Here is an 11,073-nt window from a genome sequence, read left to right as displayed (position 1 = left end):
ATTGTAAAAGGGGGGACTTAGGCCGTAGTCATTTGATAAAACCGGAGGCCCACCATGACACATTTATTTCACTGCTTTTGTGGCGGCTGCCCGGGTCCAAGTCTCATGATTTAGATGGGAACTGCATCCTGAAACAGCCTTTTCGAGTGCGCCTAGCGGTTCCCGTCGGTTTTCTGTTACGCTTCTGAACGTCTGCACTGAAGTGGAGCCTGAGCTACTCTTAGCCTGTAACCCTGAGCGGGTCAAACCTTCGCAGAGGGTTTGGAAGTAGGTAACCTCCGCTCCTATGGTTGCTAGTTACACCACTATGGTCTCCTAGGACATGGGACTCTTCGGAAAATACAGCAAACAGCTCTATGTCTTGTAAAAAGAGGCGGTTCCTCAGCAGTCCGGTTTAAATTGAGCTTTCTTCGGATTGGATGGAGAAAGTCCTTTCTCCTCCATAGGGACCGAGGATTCTTCAAGCGACTGTCCACCCAACTCAGCCTCCGGAAGACCCTCGAGCATCAAGTTTTGGCTCGTCTCTGCACTGGTACCCTTCTTACTAATGGCTTTGGACTCAACCTGCTTGTTGCAGCTGGCCACTGCCGCTTTATACTCCTTCCGGAACTCCTTCAGCATCACCAGGGCCTGCCGGTACTCGCGCCAGTTGTCCTTCTTCCTCCGCAGGATGCACACTGCAAAGAATGCGGGGAAGAAAGAGCCTCTTCATGCCGTACACGGCTAAACTATGGAACTCCCACAGGAGGTAGCGATGGCCACCAACTGGGACACAGCTGTCAACTTTTCCCTTTTCTTGCGAGGAATCCTATTCGGAATAAGGGAATTTCCCTTAAAAAAAGAGAAACGTTGGCAGCTATGCAGTGGGATGGCTTTGGAGGACAATTAGACAATTAGAGGGCTATCGGGGGCTACGAACCACAATGGCTCTGTTCTGCTTCCAATGTTTCTGAATCCCAGTTGCTGGAAACCACAGCAGGGGAGAGGGCCCTTGTGCTCGGATCCTGCTTCCCAGTTTCCCACAGGCATCTGGTTGGCCACTGTTAGAACAGGATTTTCCATTAGATGGGCCACTGGCCGTGCAGCAGGCTCTTGTGTTCTTATTAACAGAACCAAACTGCAGCCAGGCAGGTCTATTTTTCATTGCATTTGCATAATGTACAGTGGTCCCTCGGGTTACAGGCACTTCAGGTTACAGACTCCGCTAACCCAGAAATATGACCTCGGGTTAAGAACTTTGCTTCAGGGTGAGAACAGAAATTGTGCTCTGGCAGCGCAGCAGCAGCAGGAGGCCCCATTAGCTAAAGTGGTGCTTCAGGTTAAGAACAGTTTCAGGTTAAAAACGGACCTCCGGAACGAATTAAGTACTTAACCCGAGGTACCACTGTATTCTGCTTCTGCCAGCTGCGAGAGAGGACCAAGGGAGGTTAGATGAAAAACAGGCTAGCGTTGCTGTGTGAGTGAGCCTTAATCTCTTCTTAGTCTATTTTTGTTTTAACTTTTCAGAAGGTTTCATAGAGTTGCAAGGGACCCTGAGGGTCATTCAGTTCAACCCCCTGCAAAGCAGGAAAGGGCAGCTGCCCCATACAGGGATCGAAACTGCAACCCTGGCATTCTCAGCGCCACCTTCTAACCAATGGAGCTAAAAAAGGTACAGTGCTGCCTCGCAAGACGAAAAGAATCTGTTCCGCGAGTCTCTTCGTCTTGCGGTTTTTTCGTCTTGCGAAGAAAGCCCATTAGCGGCTTAGCGCTATTAGCGGCTTAGTGGATCAGCTGATAAGCGGCTTAGCGGATCAGCTGATAAGCGGCTTAGCGGCTTGGGAAAAAAGGGGGGGAACTCGCAAGACATTTTCGTCTTGCGAAGCAAGCCCATAGGAAATTCGTTTTGCGAAGCACCTCCAAAACGGAAAACCCTTTCGTCTAGCGGGTTTTCCGTCTTGCGAGGCATTCGTCTTGCGGGGCACCACTGTAAAGGTAAAGGACCACTGACAGTTAAGACCAGTCGTGAACAACTCTGGGGTTGCAGCACTCATCTCGCTTTACTGGCTGAGGGAGCCGGTGTTTGCAGTTTTTTCCTGGTCATGTGGCCAGCATGACTAAGCCGCTTCTGGCAAACCCAGAGCAGCGCACGGAAACGGCGTTTACCTTCCCGCCGGAGTGGTACCTATTGATCTGCTTGCACATTTGACGTGCTTTCAAACTGCTAGGAGGGCAGGAGCTGGGACAGAACAACGGGAGCTCACTCTGTCGCGGGGATTCGAACCGCTAACCTTCCAATCGGCAAGCCCTAGGCTCAGTGGTTTAGACCACAGCACCACCCGCATCCCCCACCAACAGAGCTAAGTGTTGCTCATTTTTCTTAATTTTTCTCACTGATCCTTTCGTTGCTTTACCTTGTTTGTAATCCGCTCAGAGGTTTCTTCTGTCTTTCTGCAATCAAGTGGTGCGTTAATTTTATGAAATAAATAAATACCTAGCGGCATCTGTATGATATTCGTGGGGTTGCGCATCTTCAGGAGGATTTCTTCCAGCTTCTGCAGCCGGGTCTTTTCAGCTGGCGGCGGACGGACACTCAAGGCCTGCACAGAAAGCGGATCAAAATGAGAAGGCCACGGACAATCCCCACATCTTCACTTACCATTCCCTCTATTGGTGATGCTCAGGAGTGTGGGCCGATCCTTATACAGTGGTACCTCAGGTTACAGAACACTGCCCCTCCTCTCTGGAGAATCAGCAGACTCATCAGGAGATTCTTGGATATGGGAGGGGTGAAATCTCCTCACAGGTTACAGACTCTGCTAACCCAGAAATAGTACCTCGGGTTAAGAACTTTGCTTCAGGATGAGAACAGAAATCATGCTCTGGCGGCGCGGCAGCAGCAGGAGGCCCCATTAGCTAATGCGGTACTTCAGGTTAAGAACAGTTTCAAGTTAAGAACAGATCTCCGGAACGAATTAAGTACTTAACCCGAGGTACCACTGTATAGCCAAAATGGTGCCCGGGGTGTGTGTGTGCTAAAAAACAATGAGGCTGCTGGATGAGGACCGAGCATGCTCAGTGGCCACGGAATGCCCAGTGTCTGCTTTTTTTGGGGGGGGGGACAGGAGAGGAGGGAGGAATGCAAATGAGCATCCTGGAGGGTGTTGTGTCTGCCTGCCCCTCACGCTGCAACCATTTGCTGGGGATTGCCTACCGAGGTATAAATAAAGGTAAAGGACCCCTGACAATTAAGTCCAGTCACGAACGACTCTGCGGTTGCGGCGCTCATCTCACCTTCAGGCCAAGAGAGCCGGCATTTGTCCGCAGACAGTTTTTCCGGGTCATGTGGCCAGCAGGACTAAGCCGCTTCTGGAGAAACCAGAGCAGCGCAAAAATCTGTGCCTCCCCCCGCCTTCCATTCTACATCATAGTTGCAGTGTCCCTGAGGTTCTGCACCGAGTGTGACCGAACCGGTTGTTTCCCCCTAAATCCGCCTCTGTTGTCATCTTCCTTAGTGCTATTCTGAATGTTGCTTTTTAATGGAGACGGGCAGTGAGTTTACGGAACCTAAAGGGGGGAAGTTGGCTCCAAAAAGTCTGGAAGCCGCTAATCTAGAGGGTGACCCCAGTACAATTTAGCATTGATATTTTGCAAAGTATTTCACAAAGCACTTTCTTGATGTGCTTGTTCATTTGACAACACGCCCCCCTCCCTTTGTATCTTCCCATTTTAGAGATAGGGGACTGAGGCACAGAGGGAACCATTTGCCAAACACCCCTCCCCTGAGTAGAAGTTTGAGCTCCAACCTCCCAGGTCTAGAGGCAAGAGTTTTACTTCCCTGGATAGCATTTACCGTATTTTTCGCTCTATAAGATGCACCTTTTTCCTCCTAAAAAGTAAGGGGAAATGTCTGTGCGTCTTATGGAGTGAATGTGTGGTTGATCGCTGGCTCCCTTTCCTGCCCCGGCCCTTGCCCAGGCCTCCATTCTTGAATGTTCTGCAGATGGAGGCTGTTTGTTTCCCCAGAGACATGGGACTGGCTGATTAGATTATCCGTCTGGAAACTGTAGAAACGGCTCCCTTTCCTTTCCTAAAGAAGCTGCAGAACTGTGAGCTGAACCCCATAAAAACAAGATTTTTTCCCTTTGCAAAAGAAGCTGCACAACTTTGAGCTGATCTCAAAAAAACCAGGGGTTTTCCCCTTTCCTCCTCTAAAAACTAGGTGCATCTTATGGTCTGGTGCATCTTATGGAGCGAAAAATACAGTACCTTTTTCTCTGCAGGCACATAAGGCTTCTGGTAGCTGTCCAGCCTGGCCTTTGATTCGCGGTACACACGGGGATATCGGAGCGCCTTCTCCAGAGCTTGGACATTGTGCTGTATTCCTGGTTGAAATAAAAATGGGAGCACAGGGGAAATTGGGGGTGGGAACCATGTTAACGTAAACCCTGTTTAGAAGATCTCTCAGGAATCAAACTAGAAAATGAATTCCACCAGGACACCACAAAGCTCTTTAAAATAAGTAACAAGCAATAAGATACACCACCCATCTATTTCTGAATTATGTTAGGGTGGGAAAGAGCAAAAGACGACTGACCCCCTGCTTCCCCCTCCCCATACAAGATTATGAAGGGAAATGAATCCCTTTTACTCCCCCAACAGAAAGCCCTGGAGCTTTTCTTCTCTGCAATTGGGGAGGCTTAATCCGCTCTGAAGAGGCCTGCAAATTTAATCCACTTTATCCAAAAAGGGGGAAACTTACACAGTGGTACCTTGGTTTTCGAACGTAATCCGTTCCGGAAGACCATTCGAGTTCTGAAACGTTCGAAAACCGAAAACACAATACGGAAAACTCAATGTTCGACTTCCGAGGCGTGTTTGAAAACCGAAGCATTTACTTGCAGGTTTACGGTGTTCGAAAACCGAAACGTTCGTCAACGGAGACATCCGAAAACTGATGTACCACTGTAGTTGTTTTTAGATTTACCATTATAGTGAATGGGGACCACAGAGCTTCATTTTACACAGAGCAACTCAGCACCCGAAACACAGATCAAAGCAGAAAGTACAGAGTGACTCAAGAAATAGATGTGCATTTTTAAAAACATGAGTACATACACTAGGTCAGTGTTTTTCAACCACTGTTCCGCGGCACACTAGTGTGCCACGAGATGTTGCCTGGTGTGCCGTGGGAAAAATTGAAAAATTCGAAAGATTTTTTTTTTAAAAAAAATGTCAACTTTTCGTCCACCAGGCGGGCGCCAGACTGTGTCCCCCCTATTTTCCATCTGTCCTGGGTGGGGATCAGATCGGATGAGAGCGGACAGGTGGTCCGCTCTCATCCGATTCCCCATAGAGAGCAGCAGGGCTCTGACATCTCCCTCTCCACACACAGTGCGGGGACGGAGCTGTCATCCGCCGGCTCAGCGGGGATCAGCGGATCGATCCCCGCTGAGCAGAGAACGGTCTGCAACGTTTTTGTTTGCCATTAAAGAAAAAAATATTAAACATTTTCTAATGGTGGTGTACCTCGTGATTATTTTCATGAAACAAGTGTGCCTTTGCCCAAAAAAGGTTGAAAAACACTGCACTAGGTGAATCTTGAGGGCCCATGCGTGCGCATGGACACATGCGCAGTGTGGACGATGCAGAGACAGATGGACCTTTTCAAAAGTCAGATGGTAGCTCTCTGTGTGATGGGAGAGGAAAGTTCAACCATGGGCCCCAGCCAAGATCCTTTTGTCTACTGGAACAAAGAAGGTCAAAAGCCTACACTTGAAATTTCCAGCAGTCCCAAGTCAACTCACCCACTGGGTCAACGAAATCCACGCCAGGGTCTCCGCCGAGCAGCTCTTCGTAACCCTTGTATTTTTCGGGGACTGGCTGCGATTGTCTTCTTCCTTTGCCTGAGCTCTTACGTGGCGATGCCGCCCTTTCAGTCTTCAGCAAGGGACCAGACTCCTCGTCCACCTTCAGACCCAAGAAAGAAGTGGAGGTATGTGAGAGTCATGCACGAAACCCACACAGAAACATATCATTGCTTATTTCAACTCGCTTGTGGAAACAACTCAGAGGCCATGAAAGAAGGAAGGTTAACAACAGGAAGATTTAAAGGAACTATTGGAAAGACTATTCAAAGCAGCAGAGATATGAGATGATCAGAGTCCACCCCACCCCCCCGAACTTGAAGCATGGGAAGTCCCAACAAAAAAATATATAATTTAGGCAGAATATTTGGACTATTTGATATATATATGTAGTCCCAAAACATCTGGAGGGCCGAGTTTGGAGATGTCTGCAATATGGACTTCAAACCAGTTTTCGGACAATACATTGTCTAGTGTAAACTACAGGTTGGGATTCTAGAATGGCTTCACTGGTAAACATCTCTTGCTTAAATACCACGGCACTTTGCCAGCTCACATACCTGCGTCATGAAAATGGATTCTGTTTCCTCTGCCTCCACGAACTCCCCGCTGCCGCTAAACACCTCGCCCTCACTAGAAAGACTATCATATGTTTCAAAAATAGGCTTCGTGCTCGAGTGGACTTTGGCAAAGAGCATGTAAAGCTCCCTAGAAGACGACCCAGACAGGCCACATTCCACAGAAGTTAAGCTGGCTGGTCGAGATTCTGAAAACTCCTCTTCCTCTGATCCATCTTGGAGCTCGGAACCCGATCGGTCGGGTTCTTGGACCGGTGAGGTGGCTGGTGGAACGGGTTCCAGATGATCCTGCCCTCCTGGAGGGGATCCGGTTGGTTGCGAAGTCCAAGAAAGATTCCGTTCAGCTGAAGGAGGGCTTGGCTGGGCCAAGTCTTGCTCCCCTGGAGGGGATCCAGGTGGTGGAATGGTCTCTGGCGGAATCTGCTCTTGTGCAGGTGAGGTGGGCAATGGAGCAGATTCCAGGTGATCTTGTTCTGCAGGAGGGGATCCAGGTGGTGGAACAGGCTCAGAGGGAGCTGGTTCCTCCAAGCGGGGCATCGATGGAGAGACGGGTCCTGCCAGGTCCTGAGAGGGCTCCACAGGATCTTGCCCTTCTGGAGGAGAAGTGGTCGGCAGGAGAGTCCCAGACAAGTGTGGTGGAGCAGGTCCAGGCAAACCTTCGGAAGCTGAGCTGTGTGGCAGAGGTGGCTCCACCTGATCTTGACCTTCTGCAGGAGAAGTGGTTGGCAGGAGAATCCTCGGTGGACCTGCTGAGGTTGATCTAGTAGCTGAGACAAGTTCTGGCAAATCCGGTCCTGGAGGAGCTGAGCTGGCTGGTGGGATGGGTTCTGGGTGATCACCCTCCACTGCTGGTGGTCCTGCTGGTGGGGAGGCATCAGGAAAGCCCTGTCCCACTGACAGGGATCTGGCTGGAGACCCGGACAAGTTCTGCTCCCCTGCGGGAGAATGAGCTGGTGGAAGAGGTTCTGATCTACTTCGCCCTGGCAAAAGCGAGCTGCGGGGTGGAAACGGCCTCAGCTGATCTGGTTCTGCTGGAGGACCTTCAGAGAGACCCTGCTCTTGCAAAGGCAAAGGTGAGTTGGGAGGAGGAACCGGAGCGCCGTGGTCCTGGCCTGGCAAAGACAATGAGATGAACTGAGGCCTCCTGGGCAGGTCTTGTCCTTGTGAAGGTGCTGTGATCAGAGGGCTGGGTTCAGGCAGATTCTCTTCTGGTGGGAGAGGTTCAGGTGGGAGCTGCTCCACAGGAGGTTGAGTGGAAGCAACATTTCCAAACACTAAGTCAGCTAGCGAAGACTGGCCTTCAGGAACGTCTTCCAGCTGGTCTGCTGAGAGCTGGTCTGCTGAAGCATCACAAACACAACACTCCAGAGAAGAGGGTGCAGATATTTCCTCCTCCTTAAGAGGCAAGACGGGCTTCTCTGGTTCATACGGTAGTGAAAATCTCTTGATGGGTGGAAGAGGCTCGTCCAGACTTGCTCTTTTATTGGGATCCAGATCTGCACCTGTCCACAGCTGCCAGAAGGTGGTCTCCAGGTGGTCTTCTAGCATCTGAGGCCGCTTTTGGACCTTGGGCAGCTGTGCTTTCACCTGCAAAAGACACAGAAGGCCACGGTGCATTCTAGACCTGGAAGGACCACAGCGCAGCAGTCTCCTGTCTTTCCAAACCCAGCACCCATCCCTAGCCACAATCTACAGCTCTTAAAACCCTAACCATTAATCAGCAGAACTGACACTATTTCAGCTGCCCCATGATGTCCATTCCAAATTTGTAAGAACTTCTTGTAGTTGTTTTACAATCAAATGGTGCAAAAACTTCATGAAATAAATAACCACAAGTGTCCTCCTACTGCCGTTCTCCCTGCACCCCACCCAATCAACATTCCACTTTTCAGAAACTAAGCAGTGGGAGAAAACAGCACCCCCTTTTTCCACTGCAGAGGAGTATGTTTAGGAAGATTTGGGGAATGAACAGAGCTGAGAAAATGAGAAACTGGCTGGGGGAACTCAGGGCTTAAGGGATGGATGGAGGGATCCATAGGCCCTCTAGATGTGGTCAGGCTCCATCTCCCATCAGCTTCATCCAACGTGGCCAAGGGTCAGGGAGGATGGGAGTTGGGAGTTCAAAATCTGGAAGGTCCAGAAGTTCCTTATTCTGAGCCTAGAAGGCAATGCATCTGCTGCTGGCAGAACAGGAGTGGGCAGGACTTTGGAAGGGAATGTGATGGTTCAGAATTTATCTGGTTAAATTCCCCTGGTGTGTGTCACCTGCTAACGTCAGCTTACAGAAGCTGGGCGGAGACAGAAGCTTTTAGAAGCTAAGAAGGAGGAGTTTTTCCCTGTACTTTCACTTCTTCCCTCTGTGTATCTGTGAGGGAGACATGGCTGAAAGAAGCCCTGGACTTTGTTTGCTGTAATGTTTTAATAAAGAGCTGTAAATAGACGAACCTGTCTGTGTATGCTTGCATCGAAGCAAGACTGCTTTACACCGCTGTTCAACTCTGCTAAGCCGTGACCTGAAGGGAGCAACAGTGGCGCAGCTGTGAAGAAGTGTGCCGGACCCGTTATAAACTGCTGATTGACGATCATAAAGTAATCAGGTGTCACGGCAGATCGATTGATATCCCCAGAGGTTATGGAGTGTCAGAAAACGCTCGTAAAGCAGTCGGTGTGAGCCTCAGGAATGCTTTGAAGTCAGCGGTCTGCGGCTGAGGAGCGCAACGGGAGCTGACTGGGTGCTGGAGAGCAAGAATGATTAATTGCCTGCTTCCGAGAGACAGTGAGAGCTTCTGATACACAAAGAGCCAAAAAAAGCAGCTAAAAGCTGGGAGCTGAGACGCAGCTGAAATATCGTTTCTCCACGGAAGGGAAGGCCGGAGGAAGCTGGTACGGAGTAAGTACAGCTTGGGGCACCTTGGGAGAACGGGAGAAGATGGCTGAAAGCCAGAATATACCGCTGGAAAAGCTCACTCTAAAGAGTTGGGCAACGTGGTCCAGACAAATAAGGGGATGGTTCTTGGTTGAAGGGCTCTGGGCAGCAAACCAATGGGAGCCAAAATCACCACCCCTTGGCCGGCCAGCAGCTGGATCAGGTGAAGCAAGCTGTGGGGCTGTGTTGGCTGAAAATAGCCAGAGGCTGCTGCAAGAGCTAGAGATGCTCAAAGCATGCGTTGATGCGTCACTAAGGCCTCATTTGGAGGGCGTAACGACAGCGTGGGCTGCCTGGAATTTGCTGAAGGGCTTGTGTGAGGCGTCAGCGAAAGGCCGAAGCCCTGGAGAGGCTGAAGGATGCCCAGAAAGCCCAATGGGGGCTGGGACAGTGTTGGGGAGCTGTTGTAATGCTTCTACACGTCTGTGTGATGGACTGAGTCCTGGAGAGGCTGGACTGGCAGGCCCTGTTCCCGATGTCTTAGCCTCTAGGAGCGCTAGTGAGCAGATTGGGGGGGCGAAGAGTTCCAAAGGCAAGTTTAAACAGCTTTCGCTTTGTGCTGAAGCAGAGAGGAGCTTCAGGGGGGGCCAAGCTGGTGGAAGGCACCGTTCCAGAAGGAGGAAGGCCAGGCCAGCTGGGAGGAGCCCCGGGCAGTGTTTTTCCACTGGAGTTCAACGTCGGCGTGGCAGTTGCCCCCACCGGAGCAGAGAGCCGATGCAGGATGTTTGCAAAGATTTTTCCCATGGGAATCAGGGAGGTTTCCATGGCAACAGGCCTGGGAAGACAGGCAGGCGTGGAGCTGAGCCAGGTGGTCGTGGTAAACAACAGGAAGAGTCTTATCAAGTTTCTGCGAGTATGGCAGTGTTTGAAGACGGCGGAGTGGAAAATTTCCAGCTCAGCCTTGTAATTGACTCTGCAGCTAACCGCAACATGGTTCCAGAGATCCCTGCAGTCGAGAGGTGGAATTGCACAGCAGTTCCGAAGGGGCAAACTATTAAGTTCGCGAATGGACAGAAAACTAGAGTTCGCAAATGCACTAATGTCTTTCTTTCTATTTTACAGGAGTCGGTGGATTTTTGTGTTGTTCCGGAAATTCATCACTGTTTGTTATCTGTGCCTTATTTGTTAAGTAAGGGGTTCAAAGTTTGTTTTGAAAACGATGTCTGCACAATCTCCAAAGGGGGGAGGTTACTGGCCAAAGTGCGGAAGGGACAGAATGACCTTTTCATTCTTAAAACGTCTCTTGGGGGTGAGGGGAAGGTTGAGAAAGCACAAGCGTTGCGTGCTACAGTTCCCAACCAGCGTGCTACAATTCCCGCTCATAATGTTACATGTGCATGCGTATGGCATCAGAGAACAATTCATGGGTCGGTAGAGGACTTGCAGACTCTGCCCGAGGTTGCCACGGGGTGTAGGATTCAAAATTGTGGAAGTGCCATTGATTGTGACACTTGCAAGCAAGCAAAGGTGAGAGGGTGCAGTTACCCAAAGGTGGAACGTGTGGCCACTAAACCTTTTGAGTTGGTACACATAGATTTGGCCGGTCCTGTCAAGGAACCAAGTCTAGGGGGGGCCAGGTTTCTCCTAACTTTTTTGGATAATTTCTCGCAGAGTTCCTGGGCTCACGGTCTCAAATCCAGGGAGGATGCAGCACAGCTGATCAAGAGCTGGATTGAGGGGGTGGAACAGAGGTTCTCCACCAGGGTTCAAGCGATCATCAGTG

At 50.3% G+C, this 11,073-nt stretch overlaps 1 protein-coding gene and 1 long non-coding RNA gene across 3 annotated transcripts in view; both read right to left on the bottom strand.

Moving 5' to 3' along the window:
• LOC309369379 overlaps positions 1 to 11,073 on the bottom strand; it is a 161,346-nt gene that overhangs the window by 40,601 nt on the left and 109,672 nt on the right. The window lies entirely within an intron of this gene.
• XRRA1 (X-ray radiation resistance associated 1) overlaps positions 48 to 11,073 on the bottom strand; it is a 42,254-nt gene continuing 31,228 nt past the window's right edge. Inside the window, exons 14-18 of the mRNA XM_081909586.1 lie at positions 6,407 to 8,011; positions 5,787 to 5,949; positions 4,249 to 4,364; positions 2,474 to 2,579; positions 48 to 677 (exon numbers count right to left, since the gene is read on the bottom strand). Of these exons, the coding sequence (XP_081765712.1) occupies positions 382 to 677; positions 2,474 to 2,579; positions 4,249 to 4,364; positions 5,787 to 5,949; positions 6,407 to 8,011 (2,286 nt within the window). The 3' untranslated portion in view covers positions 48 to 381. The remainder of the gene's footprint in view (positions 678 to 2,473; positions 2,580 to 4,248; positions 4,365 to 5,786; positions 5,950 to 6,406; positions 8,012 to 11,073) is intronic.

This window comes from Podarcis melisellensis, assembly GCF_964234715.1.
Source record: "Podarcis melisellensis genome assembly, chromosome: 4".
Classification (NCBI taxonomy): domain Eukaryota; kingdom Metazoa; phylum Chordata; class Lepidosauria; order Squamata; family Lacertidae; genus Podarcis; species Podarcis melisellensis.
The sequence above is the reverse complement of the archived record's forward strand: the minus strand, read 5'-3'. Positions and strand labels throughout refer to the sequence as shown.